Source organism: Ceratotherium simum, chromosome 34 (assembly GCF_057802395.1).
Source record: "Ceratotherium simum simum isolate JZ-2026a chromosome 34, ASM5780239v1, whole genome shotgun sequence".
Classification (NCBI taxonomy): Eukaryota; Metazoa; Chordata; class Mammalia; order Perissodactyla; family Rhinocerotidae; genus Ceratotherium; species Ceratotherium simum.
In genome coordinates this window covers 15,445,281-15,469,896 of record NC_141933.1, presented here as the reverse complement: position 1 = coordinate 15,469,896, position 24,616 = coordinate 15,445,281, and the positions used below count along the sequence as shown (strand labels likewise).

General features: G+C 39.6%; 2 protein-coding genes across 2 annotated transcripts; one reads left to right on the top strand and one right to left on the bottom strand.

Annotated features, from left to right (window-relative positions):
- Window positions 1-8,288: 8,288 nt before the first annotated feature.
- LOC101399842 (olfactory receptor 1S1-like) lies at window positions 8,289-9,257 on the top strand. The gene has a single exon (XM_004437752.2). The coding sequence runs from the start codon at window positions 8,313-8,315 to the stop codon at window positions 9,255-9,257; it is 945 nt and encodes a 314-aa protein (XP_004437809.2). The 5' UTR covers window positions 8,289-8,312.
- Window positions 9,258-22,482: 13,225 nt separating this feature from the next.
- LOC101400107 (olfactory receptor 9Q2-like) lies at window positions 22,483-23,424 on the bottom strand. Its single transcript, XM_014793113.2, is given in 1 exon segment — window positions 22,483-23,424. A coding segment is annotated over 1 exon segment (942 nt).
- Between the last annotated feature and the right edge of the window lie 1,192 nt (window positions 23,425-24,616).

Below are 24,616 nucleotides of genomic sequence, written 5' to 3'. Positions count from 1 at the left end.
ATTCAAATTAGAAAGGAAGAAGTGAAACTGTCACTATTTTCAGATGACATGATTTTATATATAGAAAACCCTAAAGAATTCACCAAAAACATTTTTAGAAATAATAAATGAATACATTAAAGTTGCAGGATACAAAATCAACATACACAGATCAGTTGCATTTCTACACACTAACAACAAAGTAGCAGAAAGAGAAATTAAGAATACAATCTCATGTACAATTGAAAGAAAAAAATATGAAATATCTATGAGTAAACTTAACCAAGGAGGTGAAAGATCTGTAACCTGAAAACTATAAAATATTTTTGAAGGAAATGGAAGAAGACACAAAGAAATGAAAAGATATTCTGTGCTCTTGGATTGGAAGAATCAACATAGTTAAAATATCCATACTTCCTAAAGCAATCTACAGATTCAATGCTATCCCTATCAAAGTTCCAACCACATTTTTCACAGAAATAGAACAAAGAATCCTAAAATTTCTATGGAACAACAAAAGACCCCAAATAGCCAAAGGAATCCTGAAAAAAAGAGCAAACTTGGAGATGTCCCACTCCCTGAATTAAAAATACACTACAAAGCTATAGTAACCAAAACAGTTACTAAAACAGGCACAAAAACAGACACACAGATCAAAGGAAGAGAATTGAAAGCCCAGAAATAAAACCGCAAATGTATGGACAGCTAATCTTCAACAAGGGAGCAAAGAACATACAGTGGAGAAAGGAAAGTCTCTTCAAGGAATAGTGTTGGGGAAACTTATCAGCCACATTCAAAAGAATGAAAGGAGACTGCTACCTTACATCATACACAAAAATTAACCCAAAATGGATGAAAGACTTGAATGTAAGACCTGAAACTATGAAACTTCTGGAAGAAACCATAGGCAGTACACTCTTTGACATCGGTCTTAGCAGCATATTTTCAAATACCATGTCTGACTATGCACGAGAAACAATAGAAAAAATAAACAAATGGGACTACATGAAACTAACAATCTTCTGCACAGCAAAGGAAACCATCAATGAAATGAAAAGACAAACTATAAATTGGGAGAAGATATTTGCAAATCATATATTTAGTAAAGGATTAATATCCAAAATATATAAAGAACTCATACATCTCAACAACAAAGAAACAAACAACCCAATTAAAAAATTGGCAAAAAATCTGAACAGACATTTTTTCAAAGAAGATAAACACATGGCCAACAGGCATGTGAAAAGGTGTTCAACATCACTAGTTAATAGGGAAATGCTAATCAAAACTACAATAAGATATCACTTCACTCCCATCAGAATGGCTATAAGTTACAAGACAAGAAATAACAAGTGTTGGAGAGGATGTGGAGAAAAACAGAACTCTCATACACTGTTGGTGGGAATGCAAACTAGTGCAACCACTATGGAAAACAGTGTGGAGATTCCTCAAAGAATTAAGAATGGAACTATCATACCATCCAGCTATTCCACTACAGGATATTCATCCAGAGAACACAAAAACATGAATGTGTAAAGACATATGCACCCCTATGTTCATTGTGGCATTATTCACAACACCCAAGACTTGGAAGCAACCTAAGTGCCCATCAAGGGATGAAAGGATAAAGAAGATGTGGTGTATATAACAATTGAATACTACTCAGCCATTTAAAAAATGAAATCTTGCCATTTGCAACAACATGGATGGACCTTGAGGGTATTATGCTAAGCAAAGTATGTCAGAGGGAGAAAGTCAAATATCATATGATCTCACTCATAAGTAGAAGATAAAAACAACAAACAAACAAACACACAGGTACCAAAACTGGATTGGTGGTTCCCAATGGGGAAGGGGGTAAGGAGGAGAGTGAAATGGGTGACTGGGCACTTGTGTATGGTGATGGATGGTAATTAGTGTTTGGGTGGTGAACCTGATGTAGTCTACACAGAAACAGAAATACAAAGATGTACACCTGAAATTTATATAATGTTATAAACTAATGCTACCTCAATTAAAAAAAAATCTTTCCTTTATGTTTTAAAAATACTCCTGCTGAACTTTTAAAACACCAAATTAGGTGTTTTGCAAACATCATCTCCAGTTTATTGATATGGAAACAGGGGCTCTAAGGAATTGAGTGACATTCCCAAGGTCACACACCCATTAAGTGGGAGAGCTGGAATTCAATCCCAGGCCTGTCTCATTTCAAATTCCCTGCTCTTTCTACTACATCATCTTGAAAGAATATTAACCAGAGAGCACTGGATCAGGAACCACGCATGTGGGTTCTCATTTTGATTCTGCCAAAACTAATCAACTGATGTTAAGAAGTCACCTGTCTCTCTGGGGATCAATTTACCCAATTGTACAATGAATGATGTTCTCATTGACCTCTGTGGTGCCCTCCAGTTCTAGAGTCTATGACTCTGTTCATGGAATTACTCTACATTGTGTAATTTATGAATGACTATAAAGTATTTGGTAAGGAACTGGTAATGGAAGCCCAAACACCTTATCTTGACATTGAAAATGTGCCAGGATCAGGCCTCAAGTTACAACTTTACAGCTTTGTTTCTTCCTTCTTCATATGAACCTCAGACTTAGCAACACTAGTCTCTTTACTGAACCCAGAATGTGCCATGCATGGTCCCACCACCCGGCCTTTGCTCACACCATCCACCCACTTCAAAATCTCTCTCTGTGTCTCTCCACCTATATAAACCCTACTCATTTTAAAAGAATGGTTCTATATATCTTTATGGTCTTTTCAACTTTTTTCAAAGTCTAAAATTATTTCAAAATGGAAAAAAAAAATAATAAGAGAATGGCTCTAGTTCACTTCCTGCGTGAAATATTTACTTATCACTCCAGTCCACAGATAGTTGTCTCTTGCCTGAATTCCTGAGGCATTTTCCCTGCCATGCTTGATATCTGACGTCAACCATTCCACTTGTCACCACCTGCCATTGGAAACTACAAGCTCTTGCTTCTTGTTTACATCTTATATCTGCAAGTCAACTGTAAGCTTCTGGAGGATAGAACCTGAGTCTTAGCCCTCATGACTTCCCATAATACTTAGGCTGGAACAGGATATAAAGTAAAGCCTACGTAATGTTTCATTAATAAACTTTGAACAGATAAAATGCACTCAGAGACTCAGGAGATTTTTCCAAGTCCTTCTCTTTACATATGGCTAACACTCACATTCCATATCCACAGTTTCACAGCCTAGTAGGACTTCCTATTCTTGAAACCTTGAACCAGGGTAATTCCGAATTCTGGAGGAAAGACTGTGATGAGCAGTTATAACAATCACAACCAAAAAGGTCAGGGCAACTAAGAATTCATATTCCTCAGGGAAAAAGTTCTGGGTCCCACAGAAAACACACAAGATCAGAAAAAGTGTGAGCCAAGAGTAAGGAAATCTAACGAGGATGGAGGAGGGAGATGAAGAGTGTCAATCAGAGCCTCAGGGCCAGTTACAGACATGAGGACTTGTTTTGCTAACACTCTTGCATTGGTTTTCCAACAGATCAAGACTGGCCACCCCCTTGAAGGGATTTCCACAGAGCAAAAATTAGTACTGGGGAGAGTGAAAAAAATCTTAGGTATTTTAATGGCTTGTGGTTCTTCAAAGCTAAACTCTATCTGACAAAATCTTATTCCATAGTATTTAATTTCATGATAGGTGGAGAGGATTGGGGATAAAAGATCCTTAAGGGAGTACCTGGGCATTAATGAATAAAAGGTTGAGAAAAATTGCACTAGACTGACTGGACTTGTACTTTCCTCCTCAGAGTATTCTCATTCTCTTGGAACAATGGAGGCACCATACTGTGCTATACAATCTAGAGATAATGAGAGGGCATAAGTAGATCCGAGTAGCATAAGAAGTAGATTGTATCAGACACATATCTTATATTACCTCCTTCTTTCCAACGACCCTGCTCACCTCCCAAATTCTGCTACCTCTTTCGAAATTCTCTCAGCCAGAAGACATCCACATTGAACCTACATGCCCAACTTGCTCTCGTAAATTTTCCCTCCTCTTCCAGACAGAGATTAATAGCCATATTTTGGAACATGGTTCTTGACTTCCTGTGTGGCCACTAAGGGGCCAGATGATGCAATCTGGAAGTTCAGAAGAGTCAAGTCCCCATGGGATGAACTTTGGCTGATGGGAAGCAAGAGATAAGAAGGAACAGGACATATAAGTATCCTTTTCTCCTCTCCTGGACTGCTGATAGCTATAATTTTTCCCTCCAGAAGAGTCCCACATGATGGGTGAACATATCGGATGAATAATCTCTCTGGCTCTTTCATGCTTGTTGTGAACAATCACCCTTGCAGTAATGAATTTCATTCCATTGTATTGCATCTAGCCAACACTCATTTTCTTCTACTGTCCTCGTCCTTACCTCCCTGTGGTTTTAACCTTCCAAATAAAATCTCAAACTTAAATTCTTGCTTCAGGCTCTGCTTTCTTGAAACCTATGCTAAGACAATAGTTGTCTTGGCCTTTTCAGGCTGCTATAGCAAAGTACTATAATCTGGGTGGCTAATAAACAACATAAATTTATTCCTCGCAGTTCTGGAGGCTGGAAGTCCAAATCAAGATATGGCAGATTCAGCATCTAGTGAGAGTCTGCTTCCCGGTTCATAGACGGCCGTCTCCTTTCTGTGTCCTCACATGGTGGAAGGGGCAAGGGAGCGCTCTCAGCCATCTTTTATAAGGGTACTAGTTCCATTCATGATGCCTCTGTCCAGATGACTTAATTACCTCCCAAAGGCCTTACCTCCTAATACCATCACCTAAGTGTTAGGTTTCAACATACATAGGTATAGATAGATAGATAGATAGATAGATAGATAGATAGATAGATAGATAGATAGATAGATGATAGATAGAAAAACTTGACATTTTTTTCTTCTTTATTCCCCAGTTATTTTAAATATTAGTCATGAATAACTATACAGTTAGTCTGCAGGTTAAATAGTTTCCCATTGAGGAGGGGTGAATGTTGTTGGTTTGAGTGAAAACTAAATACACTATATTATTTGGCACATGAAAGCATTAGAAGAAGAGATGCATTGATTTGGGTTGTATTTCTGACTATATAGCCTTCCTTGCTCCTGTCCATTTCAGGGTCTGTTTTTCCAGCCTTCCCAATGTACCTGTGAACCACTCAATATCATTTAAATATGTTTCTTTTCAATATTAAAAAGCCAGAGTTTATTTCTTTTGTTTGCAACTAAGAGCCCTGAGTGCTGAGTCACTGGGTCTCCAGATTCCCTTCCAATGCTGACAGTCTTTCAAGTGGTACAGAAGGCCACAACCCATCCCCTTCCCCTAGAGATGGCATCTCTGTAGAGCCACAATCCCTAGTGCAGGAATTTAACTCAATTCTCAAGGTATTTACTGAGTGCTCCCCACTACTAGGCACTGGAGAGGAACAGAGAAGGAACTCTCAAAATGCTTACCATCTCACTGGGAATATAAGACGCACAGTAAACAATTCACTTGCTACGAAGAGCAATAACCAACTAAGTTACAAAACAGGAAATCACAAGTAGGAAGAGACACTTGAAGATGAACAAGCAAACAAAACAGCAGAGCTGCCTGTTAATTCCCCATTTACCTCATTGAGACTGAGGTGTGAAAACAACTGCGTGTCTTGAGGAAAACTCTTCAGGGATATTATCTCAAAGGACTTAGAAGAAACTACATGTCCCCTGTGAGTCCAGTACCATGATTCTCTTAACTCTGGTGCTGGAGAAAAGAGTCAGGGTCTGAAAAATACAAAAGAGCTTCTCTCAGTCTCCCCCCTGCTACCCTGTCAACAACAAGTTAAGCTACTGGGTCCAGATTCCAGTAACTTCCTGAGATCTTCCCACCTTGCAGAGGTGAGCCTTTTTAGACTTCAGTGCTGCTCTTAATCAGTGAGGCAGGTGCCTCAAGGACAGGAGAATTTGTGTGGGACTGCTGGTAGGGGGAGAGGTAGGACAGAAAGGTGAGATTAGAGACTGTCACTCAAAAATATGCACTTCACCATTCTGGCCAAGAACAAACCAGCCCAGGGCTTAGAGATCACAAGAACCTCTAAGGCTGGTCCGTATCTTGCCCTGAGGTTTAGATAGATATGCCTGTCAGTCCTTTACCTCATTTTAGTTTTGCCTTGGAGCCTCCCTTCTATATATAAGTATTCTCCTCTCTCTGATTTGCAAGCCAACCTTCTCAGGGGCAAAGAGACCTCAGAGCTACCGCTCCAGTCTCCACTGCCTTCAGTTTTCCAGAATCCCAGAAGTGCAGATTTCCTGGCTTCTGGATTCTTCATGGAAAGAAAAGCTCTTTGGGGACTTGGCTATCTCTGATTTTTGAGACACAAGTTATTTTGGAGATAAGTAGAAGACAGAGGAAAAAGCTGGGAAGGAGACAATGCTAGGAGAGTAGAAAGACAGGAACCAAAATCATGGCTCTCAAGCCAATATTCTTTCCAATAAGCCACCAAGACAGCCATACTCCATCCAGTCTCCCTTCCCTGCCTCTGGGCAACAGCTTGGGTGTTCCCTATAGCCTTCTGGTCACTTTTAGTTTTAAAAATAAGTTTTACTGGGGCTGGCATGGCGGACTAGTGGTTAAGTTTGCATGCTCTGCTTCAGCGGCCCGGGTTCGCACGTTTGGATCCCGGGCGCCTACCTACGCACTGCTCATCAAGCCACACTGTGGAGGAAGATGGGCACAGATGTTAGTACAGGGCAAATGTTCCTCACCAAAAAAAATTAAATAAGCTTTACTTTGGTACTAAAGACCCACTTCCAGGTATTCAAAAGCCCAGCCCAATTTAAAACCTCAATTTTAGATCCTTCAAAGCATGTATTCTTACTCTCCCTCCTGAGCTCAGGTAGCTTGGGGATGTGCAGTGGTAAGGAGGAAGAATGGGATACGGGAAAAGGGCTAAAGTCTTCAAGTCTGTTGTCATGGAATACTAGCAGTTGGTGAGTTACGTGTGGCAGGCATGTTCTGTCATGAAACCATTTGTGGATCTCCTTTGAGGTCCCCTCAAATGCTTCATTAAGCATTTTCCTGACAAGGGCAATGCATTTTCTGCCTCATATCTTTATGATTCCCTCATTCATAAGAGAGCCACTCCGTGACCTCTTACTTCTATAGCCTCCTCTACCCTAGCTGGCTGCTTCTTGGTTGGAGTCATAACAAGGTGGCTCAAGCCCAAGGACTTCCTGCAGCATTGACTTGGCCTATAGGAAGCTCACATATTCATACTATGCCGTGGACGAGGATGCAAGATTTCCCTACCAGGCTTTCCATATCTCTGCCATAGTGGACTAATCCAGTGAGCTTCCCACCTTTAAAAGTGAGAGGCACGGGACCGGCCTGGTGGCACAAGCAGTTAAGTGCACACGCTCCACTGCAGTGGCCCGGGGTTTGCCGGTTCGGATCCCAGGCACGCACCAACACACCGCTTGTTAAGCCATGCCGTGGCAGCGTCCCATATAAACTAGAGGAAGATGGGCACAGCTGGTAGCCCAGGGCCAGTCTTCTTCAGTGAAAAAGAGGAGGATTGGCATCGGATGTTAGCTCAGGGCTGGTCTTCCTCACACAAAAAAATAAATAAATAAAAGTGAGAGGCAAACACAAGTCTTTAGGTTCTTACATGTTCCCTAAATTTTCCCATTCACCTAGCATCTAGTGATGAATGAAGTAAGATTCTTGTCTCCCCTTCTTGTACTCATTCTCCATGAGCAGTTCTTTTCGAGACCACCTCCTAATGTGAGTGGGAAGGAGCATCCACACAACTGTATATCCCTATAAGCGTTCCTAACACTCAGTTGTTTATGCTCTTCCAGCTCTTCATTTTAATGAATGTCCAAATTTCCATCTTCTTAGATTAAAGGATGAAGGTGAATAGTGAGAAAGATCTTAAGACCAGTTTGTTCATTTTTAAGCAATTACTTCAGGGGCAACTAGTGTCTTTAGAATAGGGAGTACATCTCACCTATTGTTTTCAATTTGGGGCATTTAACTACATTTGGAGGCAACTGTAAAAATCACTTTCAGAATCATGTTAGAGTTTAAAACATGTTCCTTGAAAAGTATCTTTCAAGCTTCTGTCTTTTCTTTCTAAGGCATTTCCTGAGTCTCTGTACTGCTGACATAGTCCCTTATTAAGTGGCCCTTTTCCACCCTTCATTTCCCTTCAGCCTAGAATGAGTGCCCACCTCCCTGCAATGGTTGCAACTAAATGGTACCATACTGGGGTTTCTGGTAGCAATATGAAGACCTGTGTTCATTTCTTCAGTTCAGCAGAAACATGCACCAAGGAAACAAAACCACCATCTCTGAATTCCTCCTCCTGGGACTCTTCAACCAACCTGAGCAGCAGAAGCTCCTCTTTGTGCTTTTCCTGAGTATGTACCTGGTCACTGTGGTTGGTAATGGGCTCATCATTCTGGCCATTACCTTATATTCTTATCTTCACACTCCCATGTATTTCTTCCTTGCCAATCTATCCTTTGCTGATATTGCCTCCATTTCCACCTCAGTCCCCAAAATGCTGATGAATATTCAGGCCAAAAGCCAATCCATCTCCTATGAAAACTGCATCACACAGATGTACTTTTCTATTATGTTTGTTGACATTGACAATTTCCTCTTGGGGGCTATGGCTTATGACCATTTTGTGGCTATCTGCCACCCTCTGAACTATATAACTGTCATGGAACCCAGGCTCTGCATTTTTCTCACAGCCATCTCATGGGTCCTCAGTAACATTGTTTCCCTGACACACACCCTTCTGCTCCTTCAACTCCTCTCCTGTGACAAGAATACTCTCCCACATTTCTTCTGTGACTTGGCCCCTCTGCTGAAGCTGTCCTGCTCAGACACAATGATCAATGAGCTTGTGTTGTTCATTGTGGGCTTATCAATCATCACCCTGCCCTTTGCCCTTATCCTCTTCTCCTACATCTGCCTTGTCAGGGCTGTCCTGAGAATCTCATCCACTGAGGGAAAGTGGAAAGCCTTCTCCACCTGTGGCTCTCATCTGACAGTTGTTTTGCTCTTCTATGGGACCATTATAGGGATTTACTTTTTCCCTTCATCGACTCATAGTGGTGACAGAGATAAGATTGGTGCAGTACTATTCACTGTGGTGACCCCCACGGTGAACCCCTTCGTCTATAGCCTGAGGAACAAGGATATGAAAGGTGCCTTGAGAAAGCTCATCAATAGGAAAAGCTTCCTGTTGATACCCTGAGCATCTAAATTCCTTTTATCTCCGTAACCAGATGGATGATTCTGCCCAGAGTTTGTGGCATAGTTGTGATGGTTCAGCTTTTGGTGAACTTTCAGAAATCTTCCTCCTATTCTAACCTCTGAGGAGTTGGAGCTTTTGCACATAGCTCTGGTCTTGGAAACAAGAATTCTAACCCAGATGAGGAGACACAACAATAATGCACATCTTTATAATCTATGTTGCTATGAATTTTGGTGCAAATTGTTTATAACTTAGACAATAACAAGTGCATGTTGTACCTACAGTCCAGATTTTGAAGCTTTGAAGACCGTTATTACTAATTCATTTATTCAATCTAGGTTTCTTTAGGTCAGCTTTTCTCATGATATTTTCCATCCCACACGCTCTTGAAGAAATTTGCTACTTTCTCATCAAGAAATGGAGTCTATATCCCACGTCTTGAACCAAGAGGACTTTGGGGACTGCTTTGACTGATAGAGTAGCCCAGGATTGGTGATGCATGATTTCCAAGACTATCTATGAAAAGCCAGCTCAGCTTCCACCTGGAACTTCTTTCTTGGGATACGCACCACTGGAACCCTGAAGTACCGTGTAAGAATCCCCGCTACTGTGAAGCATCCATGCTGGAGAGACCATGTGGAGGGATCACACAGAGTTAGAGAGAGATGCCCAAGGAGCCCAGCTGTTCCAGCCCACAGATCTTTGAGTCTTCCCAGCCAGTCACCCAACATGTGGGTGATTGAATGTTCATATGATCCCGGCCTCAGCTCTGGCTGCAAGCATGTGAGACTTCAAGTAAAGACTGCCTAGCTGAGTCCAGTCAACTCCTAGAACTGTGAGAGATAGCAATAAAATGACTCTTATTCTTTTAAGTCCCTATATTTTGGGGTGGTTTGTTACACAGAAATATAACTGAAACAGTGGTTTTGTTTCATGGGATAGAGTTGATTTATATTATACTCTGTATTGCTTTAACATTTCAGTAACTGTCATTTTAGGAAGAAAAAAGGACTTTTTTATTTTAAAGAAAATAAATTCTCTTGCTATTAAACTGTCATGTTTAACATGGTGCCAGAATCTTCTCAGTTATATAAATACCAATTGAGCAGATTTGTAATTTTCTCTCTTTATTCTGGTTTCATCTAGCCCATATTTGATATAAAAAAGAACCATCAGGGTTAGACCCAGATCATTTGGTTTAAATGGATCATCAATTGTCCTCTATCACCTCTGACTTGTAGGTTCCACAGGAGGCTGTATTCATTCTAAGGTAAAGCTCCATCAGCAGTGAGTCAAAGGGAAGCTGATTTGGCTAGAAATAGACTTGTATGTTATTTGGGAGTTTGCCTGAGAAAGTGAATTAGGATTAAGTTTGGGACACAAAAGACAATTGGTTAAAATAACAGATGTTCACAAACTTTTATGAAAACCTTGACAAGTCTTCACAGAGGAGAGGCATAAATCTGTACCTAGATGCTTGTATTTCCCTGAATTGTTTTCCTGTTTGTCATTTTCAACAACTATCTATTGTAAACCTCCTACTTATTAGGCTCTGATTCTGGCCGTGGGACTACAAAGATCAATAATTCACAGTCCATTCCCTCAATGCTCTCAAAAACTAAAAAGAGAAACTGACATGAAAATAATTTTAAGTGATCTTTAAGACTGGATAAGCAAAGACAATATTTAGTGAATAATTAATGTCATTAGATTTAGAAAGATTTGTGCAAAGCACAGTAAACTGACTTTTATACTATATTTGTTCTTTTGTATTAGCCATTTCTGAGAAAAGCCAACTTGTGGTTTTATGAATAAATTAAAAGAAACCCCTGCCATCGAAGTGTAGGAAACACAAATGCAAGAGAAATGTCTAGAAAAACAAACCCCCAAAATCCATACATTGGGCAGGAATGACTTGTAAAACCAATGTATAAAGTGTCAGCAAATATTCTTTCATTTATTCACCGAACAAATTTTTTTAGTACCTTGTGAGAATTAAAATGAAAGGAGACAGTACTATTGTTCTCCTGTCTCTTCACCGTGCATGAGACAGACAATGAACACGTGAATAAATAAATAATGGCTGTAATATGAGGCAGAACGAAGGCCTATAATAAAAAGTTAAAGCAGCATCAGAGGATGGACGATGACACAGGGTGGAAGACCTATTTTAGGTAGAGAGTTTCAGGAGCTGGAGAAGCCCTCTCTTAGGTATTAAGCCGAGAACTGAATAAAATAAAGGAGTGAGTCATGAGAAGATATGGAGAAACAGATTCCATGAAAAGGGAAGAGCAGGTATAGACAAGCTGATGTGGGAAGAGTTTGGCATCCTCAAGGAATAGTAAGTGAATTGGACTGGGGGTGGGACAGAAGTGGGGAAGTAGATATAGTCATGGAAGTAGTTGGGACCTAACTTGGCTGAATCTTGTAGACCATGGTAGAGACTCTGAATTTTGTTAAATACTTTAAGTGTTTAAATCCATGAAACTGGATGAAATTACCTAAAGAGTGACTACACATGGAGAGAAAGACCTCTGACTAAGCCCTGAGTGACTCTAACATTTAGAAATAAGGACCTAGCAGAGAATTCCGAGGAGCAGCAGCCAGGGAGGTAGAAAACCAGAATAAAGTAGTGTCAGGAAGACTAAAGAAGAAAGTGAAAATTATTCCAAGAAAAAAGGAGGGATCCACTGTTTCAAATACCACAGGAGCCAAACCATCACTCCTGAAATCATACTTTCTAATCTGATCTCTTCAATTGAGGCAGCTATCATCCCTAGAGATCTCTTGACCAGTCCTGCATCCTCAGCGTTGAATTCAAATGGTGAACTACCTCCTTCAGAAGTTGAAAACATCTCAAATTTCTTCTTTGCCTCCATCTTCCTTCCACTGCTTATGCCTCTCCCTATATTCTCCTTTTAATAGAGGAATTTAGATGACTCAGAACTACAAACTCCTCTTAAGACTGGCATATGGCTTTAGGCAATACATCTGTGATGTTTTTAACCAATTAAGTACACCTGAAATTTTTGCAATGTTATAAACCAATGTTACTGCAATAAACAAAAAATTAAAAAAAAAAAAAGAACACTCAGGAACATCTACTTTCTTTGATAATAAAAAGAATGCTACACTATTACCAAGTGTGGTTTATCCTCGAAATACAAGAATGGTTTAACATTCCAAAAGCAATAAATGGAATTCACCATATTAATAAACACAAAATAAAACTATATGACCATCCTAGTGGAGGCAGAAAAATCTTTTGACAAAATCCAAAATCCATTCCTGATTAAATAAAAAATCTCAACAAACTGGGACTCAAAGGGAGCTCCCTTAATCTGATAAAGGGAGTCTATGAAAAAATCTGCATAATGAATGGTGAAAGACTAAGTTAAAGTTTCCCCTAAGATCAAGAACAGGACAAGAATTTACACTCTCATCACTTCTATTCAACAGTGTATTGGAAAGGAAATAAGTCAGAGAGAGAAAGACAAATACTGTATGATCTCACTCATATGTGGAATCTAAATAAAAACAAATTCATAGAAACAGAGATCAAATTTGTGGTTGCCAGAGGCAGGGTGGGTGTGGCAGGGAATTGAGTGAAGGTGGTCAAAAGGTAAAAACTTCCAGTTATAAGATAAATGACTTCTGGGGATGTGATGTACAACATGATGACTATAGTTAACCATGCTGTACAGTATATTTGAAAGTTACTAAGACAGTGGATCTTAAAAGTTCTCATCACAAGGTAAAATAAAACTTGTAACTGTGAGGTGATGGGTGTTAACTAAACTTATTGTGGTAATTTTTTCACAATATATACATATATAAAGTCAATATATTGTGTACCTTAAACTTATACAATGTAATATATCAATTATATCTTCACAAAACTGGAAAAATTTTTAAATAAATAATAATATTAATGATGACAATTTTTTTTTGAAACTCTAAGAAATTCTAACTAATGTATAGTGAAAAAGGAGATTAGTTGTTGCCTGGGGGTATGGAGGAGTGGGTGGTGGGAAGGGCCAATTGGGAAAAAGTAAAATGGGGTAAAAGGAAACTTTTGGGTGTGATGGAGACGTTCGTTATCTTGATTGTAGCAATGATTTCATGGGTGTATTCATATGTCAAAACTTACCAAATTGTACACTGTAAAATATGTGCGGTTTATTTCATGTCAATTACAACTCAATGAAACTATTTTTAAAAAATCTTAGCAAATCAGAAGTGACTCCAGACACATCCTTTGAGTAGTATCTTATGTGATGATAGATGATAGATAGATGAGTGGTAGACCAAAATAATGAAATACATATATTTTTTTAATGTGTCTTAATAGTTTACAACATTGTGAAATTTTGGTTGTACATTTTTGTTTGTCAATCATCATATATATGTCTCCCTTCACCCCTTGTGCCCACCCCCCACCCCCTTTGCCCCTGGTAACGACAATACAGTTCTCTCTGACTGTGTGTTGGTGTATATTACACATATGAGTGAAATCATGCAGTGTTGGTCTTTCTCTTTTTGGCTTGTTTCACTTAACATAGTATCCTCCAGGTCCATCCATGTTGTTTCAAATGGGAAAATTTTATCTTTTTTATGGGTGAGTAGTATTCCATTGTATATATATACCACATTTTATTGATCCAATCATCAGTCGAGGGACACTTGGGTTGCTTCCACTTCTTGGCCTTAGTGAATAATGCTGCAGTGAACATAGGGGTGCATAAGCCTCTCTGGATTGTTGATTTCAGGTTCGTTGGATAGATTCCCAGTAGTGGGATAGGTGGATCATAGGGTATTTCTATTTTTAATTTTTTGAGGAATGTCCACACCATTTTCCATAGAGGCTGCACCAGTTTGCATTCCCCCCAGCTGTGTATGAGGGTTCCCGTTTTTCCACATCCTTTTCAACATGTTGTTTTTTGTCTAGGTGATTATAGCCATTCTAATGAGCATGAGGTGATATCGTAGTGTTGTTTTGATTTGCATTTCCCTGATGATTAGTGATGTTGTACACCATTTCATATGCCATACAGATGGCCAAATCTGTATATCTTCTTTGGAGAAGTGTCTGTTCATTTCCTCTGCCCATTTTTTGATCGGGTTGTTTGTTTTTTTGTTGTTCAGTTGCGTGAGTTCTTTATATATTATGGAGATTAACCCCTTGTCAGATGTAAGTTTTGCAAATATTTTCTCCCAGCTGGTGGGTTGTCTATTCATTCTGATCCTGGTTTCGTTTGTCTTGTAGAAGCTCTTTAATCTGATGAAGTCCCACTTGCTTATTTTTTTCTTTAGTTTCCGTAGTCTGACTTGGCATGGCATCTGAAAAGATTCCTTTATGAACAATGTCAAATAGTGTGCTGCCTATATTTTCTTCTATGAGTTTTACAGTTTCAGATCTCATCTTCAGGTCTTTGATCCATTTTGAGTTAATTTTTGTGAATGGCAATAGCAGATAGTCCACTTTCATTCTTTTACATGTGGCTGTCCAGTTTTCCCAACACCATTTATTGAAGAGACTTTTCCTTTCTCCATTGTATGTTCTTAGCTTCTTTGTCGAAAATTAGCTGTCCGTATATGTGTAATTTTATTTCTGGGCTTTCACTTCTGTTCCATTGATTTGTGTGTCTGTTTTTGTAGCAGTACCACTCTGTTTTGATTACTATTGCTTTGTAGTATGTTTTGAAGTCAGGGATTGTGATGCCTCCGCTTTGTTCTTTTTTCTTAGGGTTGCTTTAGCTATTCAGGGTCTTTTGTTGTCTCATATAAATTTTAGTATTCTTTTTTCTATTTCCGTGAAGAATGTCATTGGGATTTGGATTGGGATTGCATTGAATCTGTAGATTGCTTTAGGTAACATAGACATTTTTACTATGTTTATTCTTCCAATCCATGTGCATGGTATATCTTTCCATTTCTTTATGCCATTATAGATTTCTTTCAATAATGTCTTGTAGTTTTCATTGTATAGAGCTTTCACCTCCTTGGTAAGATTTATTCCTAGTTATTTTAGTATTTTGGTGCAATTGTAAATGGTATTATCATTTTGAACTCTCAGTTAGTTCATTATTAGCATACAGAAATGCAACTGATTTTTGTAGGTTGATTTTGTACCCTGTTGTACCCCGTTACTTTGCTGTAGTTGTTGATTATTTCTAATAGTTTTCCAATGGATTCTTTAGGGTTTTCTATATATAAAATCTTGTCATCTGCAAATAGTGCGAGTTTCACTTCTTTGTTGCCTATTTGGATTCCTTTTATTCCTTTTTCTTGCCTAATTGCTCTGGCCAAAGCCTCCAGAACTATGTTGAATAAGAGTGGCATGAGTGGGCAGCCTTGTCTCGTTCCTGTTCTCAGAGGAATGGCTTTCAGCCTTCATTGAGTATGATGTTGGCTGTGGATTTGTCATAAATAGCCTTTATTATGTTGAGGTACTTTCCTTCTATTCCCATTTTGTTTAGAGTTTTTATCATAAATGGATGTTGTATCTTGTCAAATGCCTCCTCTGCATCTATTGAGATGACCATGTGGTTTTAATTCCTTGTTTTGTAGATATGGTGTATCACGTTGATTGATTTGTGGGTGTTGAACCATCCCGCTGTCCCTGGTATAAACCCCACTTGATCATGGTGTGACCTTTTTAATATAGTACTCTATTCCGTTTGCCAATATTTTGTTGAGAATTTTTGCATCTATGTTCATCAGCGATATTAGCCTGTAACTTTCCTTTTTTGTATTGTCTTTGTCTGGCTTTGGTATCAGGGTGATGTTGGCCTCTCAGAATGAGTTAGGAAGTGTTCCATCTTCCTCGATTTCTTGGAATTGTTTGAGAAGGATGGCTATTAGATCTTCTTTGAATGTTTGGTAAAATTCACTGGAGAATCCATCTGGTCCTGGACTTTTATTTTTTGGGAGGTTTTTGATTTCTATTTCAATCTCTTTACACGTGATTGGTCTATTCACATTCATTCTCTATTTCTTCTTGGTTCAGTTTTGGGAGGTTGTATGAGTCTAAGAATTTATCCATTTATTCTAGATTGCCCAATTTGTTCGCATATAATTTCTCATAGTATTCTCTTATAATCCTTTTATTTCCGAGGTATCTATTGTAATTTTTCCTCTTTCATCTCTAATTTTATTTATTTGAGTCTTTTCCTGTTTTTCTTAGTAAGTCTGGCTAAGGGCTTGTCATTTTTTTTTATCTTCTCAAAGAACCAACTCTTTGTTTCATTAATCCTTTCTACTGTTTTTTTAGTCTCAATTGCATTTATTTCTGCTCTGATTTTTATTATTTCTCTCCTTCTGCTGACTTTGGGCTTTGTTTGTTCTTCTTTCTCCAGTTCTGTTAGGAGTAATTTAATGTTGCTTATTTGGGCTTTTTCTGTTCATTGAAGTGGGCCTGTATTGCTATGAATTTCGCCTCAGGACTGCTTTTCCTGCATCCCACATTAGTTGGTATGGCATATTTTCATTTTCATCTGTTGCCAGATATTTTTTGATTTCTCCTTTAATTTCATCAATGATCCATTGGTTGTTCAGTAACATGTTGTTTAATCTCCACATCTCTATCACATTCCCAGTTTTTTTCTTGTTATTGATTTCCAGTTTCACAGCATTATGGTCTGAAAATATGCTTGTTATGATTTCAATCTTCTTGAATTTATTAAGGCTTACCTTGTTTCCCAACATATGCTGTATCCTTGAGTATGTTCCATGCGTGCTGGGGAAGAATGTGTAGTAAGCTGTTTTTGGGTGGAGTGTTCTGTATATGTCTACTAGATCCATCTCGTCCACTTTTTCATTTAAGTCCGCTGTTCCTTTATTGATTTTTTGTCTGGATGATCTATCCATTGATGTAAGTGGGGTATTAAGATCCCCTACTCTTATTGTGTTGGTGTTAATATCTCCTTTTAGGTTTGTTAATAGTTGCTTTATGTACTTTGGTGTTCTTCTGTTGGGTGCATATATATTTATAATTGATATTTCTTCTTGGTGGAGTGTCCCTTTTATCATTATATATTTCCCCCTTTGTCTCTCTTAACATGTTTTATTTTGAAGTCTGCTTTTTCTAATATGAGTATGGCAACACCTGCTTTCTTTTATTCACCATTAACTTGGAGTATTTTCTTCCATCCTTTCACTCAGAACCTGTGTTTGTCTTTAGAGCTGAGATGTGTTTCCTGGAGGGGTGTTGGGTCTTGCTTTTTAATCCATCCTTCCACTCTGAGTCTTTTGATTGGAGAGTTCAATCCATTTACATTTAGTGTTATTATTGATATATGAGGGCTTAATGTTGCTGTTTTATCTCTTATTTTCCAGTTCTTTTGCATTTCCTTTGTTTCTTGTCCCATGTGTTTTGGCCTGCCAGTTCAGTTTGGTTGTTCTGTCTTACGACTTTTTTAGTTTTCTCGTTATTTATCCTATGTGATTTGTTCTGATTATTTGTTTAGTGGTTACCTTGAAGTTTGTATAAAAAACCTGTGTATGATGGGGCCTGCATGGATGTTAGCTCAGGGCTGGTCCTCCTCACAGAAAAAGAAAAAATATCTTGTGTATGAGATAGTCCATTATGTGATGGCCTCTTATTCCCTTTTACTAAGTCAATCTGATCTCTTTCCTCTTCCCCTTCTAAGTTATCCTTGCCACCACTTATTCCATCTTGTGTTGTGGGTGTGTGTTTAAAGTGATGAGGTTATATTTATTTTCAGTGATTTCCTTCCTTTTATCTTTGATTTTGGTATTTAAGTGGTTGCTATCCTATTACGGTGAAGATCTACTATTTTTCTGATTTTGTCTACCTATTTTTCTCCTTGCTCCAAGCTTTGTATTCCCTTTCTCTTCGTTTTTTTCAGGCCTGAGGGCCTTCTTGAGCATTTCTTGTGGTGGGGGTATCTTGGCCATGAACTCCCTTAGCTTTTGTTTATCTCGGAAAGTTATTATTTCTCCATCATATTTGAAGGATATTTTTGCTGGGTAGAGTATTCTTGGCTGAAAGTTTTTGTCTTTCAGGATTTTGAATATATCATTCCAGTCTCCCCTAGCCTGTTGATAAATCCACTGAGAGTCTGATGGAGTTCCTTTGTATGTTATTCTTTGTTTTTGTGTAGCTGCCCTTAATGTTGTTTCTTTGTCATTGACTTTTGGCAGTTTTACAACTATATGCCGTGGAGTTGGCCTTTGCCTGTTGACATATTTAGGCGAACTGTTGGCTTCACTTACTGTTTTTTCCTGCTCATTCCCTGATTTGGGAATTTTTCAGCTATTATTTCTTTGAATAGGCTCTCTGTTCTTCCGTTCTTCTCTTCTCCCTCAGGAATACCTATAATTTTTATGTTACATTTCTCAGTTGAGTCAGATATTTCTTGGAGACTTTCTTCACTTCTTTTTAGTCTTAGGTCTCTCTCCTCCTCCATTTGGAGCATATCTGTATTCCTATCCTCTATAATGCTAATTCTTTCCTCCATATTGTCAGCTCTGTTCTTTAAAGATTCCATATTCTCCTTTATCTCTTCCATTGTGTTCTTCATTTCCATCAATACTGATTGGTTTTTCTTTATGATTTCAATCTCTTTTGTGAAGAAACTCCTTGTCTCGTTGAATTGTTTATCTGTGTTTTCTTGTATTTCATTGAGCTTTTTAATGATAGCTATTTTGAATTCTCTGTCATTTAGGTTATGTATTTCTGTGCCTTCTGGGTTGATTTCTGGGTGCTTGTCATTTTCCTTCTGGTCTGGCGATTTAATGTTCTTTTGTATCGCAGTTGCTGTATTGCCTTTGTTTTTCTTCATCCTAGAAATATCTGGTTGCAGTTTCCACCTGCCGTCACCATATGGGGGTCAAGGGCTGTGTAATCTGAGCCCCCTGTTCTCTGCTGCGGCTGTTCCATTGCCACAGGCCGACCGTGTTCTGCTCCATCTCGGCTGTTCTGCTGCCGCTGGGCACCAGGGTGTCTGCCACCACAGCTGCCCACACTCCACCCTGGCTGTTCTGCCTCCGTGGCTGCCTGTGCTCCACCCTGGCTACTCCACTGCCGCGACAGGCCGCCCACACTCTGCCTCAGCTATGCTGCTGCTGCAGGCTGCCCACACTCCACTGGGGCTGCTCAGACTGGTCAGCTGAGTTGCAGTGTCAGACATGCAGGGGGCGAGGGGCTCTCTCCCTTGCCCGCTGGCTCTCTGGGTGGGGGACTTACTTGCCCCTCATTAACCATGCTCCTGGGATTCCCAGATGTTGATGGCACCCCTGCAGCAGTCCTGAGTCCTCTGTGTCGAGTTTCTTACTGGCTGAGAGAGCCTGAAGAGATACAGTTTCCCTGAGAGCCGCCCCTCCCCTCTCTCTTGGAGTCACAGGACCTGAGTCGCTGATCTGATGGGGAGGCAGAGGATTTCTCCTTACCTTTCCCCATTTCCTCCGGGGGCCCCAGCACGTCCACTCTCAGATGTGCGGCAGTGTGGGTCTTTCCAATTTCTCTCTGTGCAGTGTGAGTGTCTCTTGTTGGTCTATGCTTGACCTTTTTGTTGTATCTTATCGGGGGAAGAGTTTACTGGAAAGCTCTCTCCACCATGATACTGCTGTCCCTCCTGAAATATATATATATTTTAATGCTATTAAATGGTAAGAAAAAAATTATCAGCATTTGGAAAGGGATTTTGAATTCTTTGGTGATCATTGAAGATTGAAAAGAAGACATGAAGGCAAGATTGGTGACTGCTTGGAGGCCCTGTACTGATGACCTACCTACTGGAGGAAGGTTTGACTCAAGAGGTGCTCTGGAAGGGCTTAAGAAAGCAATTGTTCATCTGAGACTATCCTGCTCTTTCTGAGGGAGCTTCAAATTCAGATCAAATTCCAGATCCTCCTCATTGACCTATGCGAGGGAAGAGGTGAGTTGGATGAACTTCATATTTATGTCAGGTCAGAAGATGCACCCACCCCAGCCCAGCCCTATGAAACATTAAGACCAAGAATACAACTGAAATCCAGGCACTTCTGAAGCAAATTGCAACTGAGGATGGGGGCCTTGAAGAAATAGGGAAAAATGCAGAATAATGTATATTACTTAAGAGTACACACTTTAGAAATCTTCCCTGATCTGCCACTTTGTTGCTGCATAACTTGGGCAAGTTACATGACCTTTTTGGGTCTTATTTCTTCCTTTTGCTAAATGATGTCAACAATAATTACTTTCCATTAAAGTTGTTAGGAGGACTAAAATAAATGATTCGTGTAAAGCTTTTAGCATAGTGCCTAGCATTAGTTTAAGTGTGCATTTACGTGTACATTAGTTTAAGAGTTAAGTTAAAAAGTTATTGGCAAACTCTCCATTGCTGGAGGTGTCTGGATCAAGGCTAATGTCAGCCCAGGGGAGACAGTTCCAGACAGTTCTGAAATGAAGATGTTTATTGATCACCTATGGGTCCCTCTGCCCATCGATGCTCATTGGGCCATGGAGCCTGTGACTATCCCCATAATAACACTGATTTATGTTTACAGAAATTCACCTGGCACCTGCCATTCTCCACGTGCACCAAGGTCTTGTGAGAATAAATGAGATACGTATAAAATCTGGCCCAGAGTAAATGCTCTAAGTTTTATTTCACAGTTGAGAAAGCAGGCCAATAGGCCCTAACTAATCTGAAGCCATACAGCTAAGAAGTGACAGACTGGACACTTTGGTGCTAAATTCTGAGCTCTATGTACAACACAAATGCCTCTGCCGCCGACCACAGAAGTTGATGTGCCAGAAGAACATTTGCGTGGCAATTACTATTTGAAAAATGGCCCCCAAGATGCACTGTGTGGAGTTGCTTCACCATATTCTCCAGTTTTTAAGTGATTTGTGCAAAAACACAAATGAAGGCTGATGTGTGAACCTAAAGCTCTTGGTCGCCAGTGCAATTTTTTCCCTATATCTTTTCCTAAACAAGCACATCAAACACTTCTTTAAAATTTTTGTCATATGTCCTTAAAATGCAAGTTCCTAGAGTTCAGAAGGTGCCATTTATTTAATCTACACACCTCATTTTCTTATACACAACTATACACACACACACACATGCACACACACACACACTGACACTTGCTGTCACATTACACAATACTAGCGCATCAGGTCTATAAAATAAATATTGTTGACTGCCTCCTAGCTCTACAGATTGGACTTTTACCTTTTCTTTACCAGGTAAAAGGAAAAAGAAAAGTGAAACAACAATAAATTCCAGACTGAGTGATTATATGGAGCAGGCAGTAGGTCATAGCAGGAGACTGTGTGTATGGCAGTTAAGAGCTCAGGCTCCATGGGGTAGAAGCCCCACTCTGCTGCTTGCCTGCTGACCTTGGAAAAATTACTCCACCTTTCTAAGTCTCAGGTGCCTCATCTACCTGTAAAGCAGAGATGATAATAGGAAATGACTCATACGGTTGTGGTGAGAATTAAATCAGGTAATTCCTGTAGCCAACTTCACAATTCCTGGAAGGTGATAACTGCCTAATAAATGTTAATTGTTATCTATTATCGTTATCATTAATTGTTTTCAAAAAAACATAGAAACAATAAAAAGAGAAACAATGAAAGAATAAATAAGGATGAGATTTAGAAAATCCCTTTGGAGCAAAACTGTACTTGTACATGTAGATAGCTTTTTGATTTTCCAAATATTTTTGATTCACTCATCAATTATTTGCTGTGCCAGACAATGCACTACATTCAACAGATACTAGTGAATAAGACAGATATGGTCCCCGCTCATTCATGCATTGGATCCTGAAAAACACAGTCCTATGAAGTAGATAAACAGCTTGGCAAATAAGAAAACTGAGGACTGAAGAAGTTGGAATTTAAAGGTAGACACTGGAACCTGGAATTAATTCATTTATTCAACAAATATTTATCAAGTGCTTCTTATATGCCAGGTGCTTTGCCAGGCACTGGGCATACAGAAATGAATCTCACAGATAAAAATGCTTATTCTCATGTAGTTCACTTTTTTTTAGAGAGAATTAGACAATATTAAATATGTAAAACATAGTACATCAGATAGTGACAAGTATTACATAGAATAATAAATCAGAAAATGGAGGTGGGGAGTTAGGTGCAATTTTAAGTAGAGTTGTCTTCCTACTTGTCTTCCCAAGTAGGTGATGTTTGAGGAAAGACAGAAAGGAGGGAGAAACTAAGGGATGACAGATGTATTTGATAAAAGTCCATCTACGGCATTCCAGAAGTTTTTGTTCTGCTCAGGGCTTTCATAACAGCATCCTTTACCCCCTTATTCCTCAGGCTATAGCTGAGGGGGTTCAGCATCGGGGTCACCACTGTGTATAGCACTGACACCACATGGTCTTCCTCTGAGGACTGGCCCAAGTTATCTCACAGGCACATGAAGATGATGGTCTCAAAGAAGAGAGCCACAGCAGTGAGGTGGGAGGCAGAGGTTGAGAAAGTCTTAGCCCGGCCCCCAGCAGAGTGGATCTGTGTGACAGCCATGATAACAAATGGGTAGGACACTAAGATCACCAATATACAGGCAGGCATGACAAAAATGGCAAACACGATAATCACCACCTCCTGGATGTAGCTGTCCCCACAGGTGAGTTTTAACAAAGGAGGGAGGTCACAGAAAATAAAGATCTCAGTGTTTCCACAAAAAGAGAGACTGAAGGCTGTGACCATTCGAACAAAGGCACTGGAAAAACCAGCAACGAAAGCCCCAGCTACTAAGCCCCAGCAGGCCCTCTCAGTCATGATGGTGACATAAAGCAGGGGTCGGCACACAGCCATGTAGCAGTCATAGGTCATGATTGCCAAGAGGTAGCAGTCAAAGGAAGCAAAGAAGGTGAAGAGAAAGAACTGAGCTGCACTGCAAGCTTGCGAGATGGCTGTGCCATGTTCCAGCAGCACAGCCAGCAGCTGAGGGATGATGACAAAGGAGTAGCAGATGTCCACGAAGGAAAGGTGCCTGAAGAAGAAGTACATCGGGGCGTGGAGCTGGTGATCTTTGAGGATCAGGATGAGCATTGTCAAGTTTCCCGGAAGAGTGAGTAGATAGAAACCCAAAAATACCAGGAAGAGAGGAGGCCCCCACTCAGGACATTCAGTGAATGAAATTAGGAAGAACTCTGTCACTACAGTGTAATTCCTCCCAGCCATCCACTCAGCAGTTTACCTGCGAGGGCTAAGACAAAAGAGCCAGATGAAGGGATCTCTGAAGAGAAGTTCAAGTCATTTCAAGTAAAAAGCTTTAAATTGAGTGTCTGATATGTAGGCACTCAACTTCAACATTTTTTGCAGCCTAATGTAACAATGGGCAAAAATAGAACTCACTACAATGCAAGACAAAAAGTGATGAATTCTTCTATTATACTAAGAATGGAGAGCAAGTGATTCTCTGACTTACAAGTCAGCTCTTGTATTTGCAACTCTGTCCCCAATTAGTTATTCGATCTTACACAAGGCACTTAACATCTCTGAACCTCAAATTCCTCTTCTGCCAAAAGGGGATCATAATATCTGCCTTGTTAATGAGATAAGGTTAACACACAGGTTGAAACAGATGCAAAAGTGCATCGGAAACCTAAAAGCACTCCACATATATATGGTGGCTATTTAAAACTTTGAATGCTTTAAGGAAGGAAAATTTATATTCTATAAACAAAAGAGCACAAACCACAAAACAAAAAAAATACATTAGCCATCAGCAATGGGCTTTGCTTATTGGAATATTTCTATTCTCAGTCTAACAACATGCCTGTTTAACGAACAGCTGTTATCCTAGATAGAGTTGGCTGACTTAATTAAGGGTTTTTTGTTTGTTTTTTGATTTTTGTAAGTACTAGCATTAACCTCGGAATGAAAAGAGCAAATATAAGCTTCTTTTAGCACCTAAAGCTCCATAAGCATTGTTTGATTGTTCTCACAAGCCCTAATAAAAGCCCTAGTTTGATAATAAACAGCATCCATATTTGAGAGCAGAAATATTTCTGCAGCCTGGTGTTGTTGAAGCACTGTTGGAGGAACCTGGGTTAACGCATTTGGGGTCCTTATTAGAGTTCTAGAACGGGGCTGTCAAGGAGGGTTTTGATTGTATTTGATTATCTGATGCACCAGCAGCCAGGCCAATACTGAGCTGACACATTAGGGATAATAGCAAAGAGAAGAAATTAGGTTTGGAAACCATGAGCTGGGCATGAGCCATCCTTACCTGAATTCCACTTCATTATTGCCTTCCTCCTTTGTTTAGTGTTTCCTACACCAGTGACTTGCCAATCCAGAAAAGATCTGGGTTCTAGTTCACCCACAGTAGATGTGTGACCTTTCTCTTTGTTCCCTTTCAATAAACAAC

Excerpts from the sequence above, each read along its gene's own strand:
- LOC101399842 (XM_004437752.2), top strand. The coding sequence starts at position 8,313 with ATGCACCAAGGAAACAAAACCACCATCTCTGAATTCCTCCTCCTGGGA.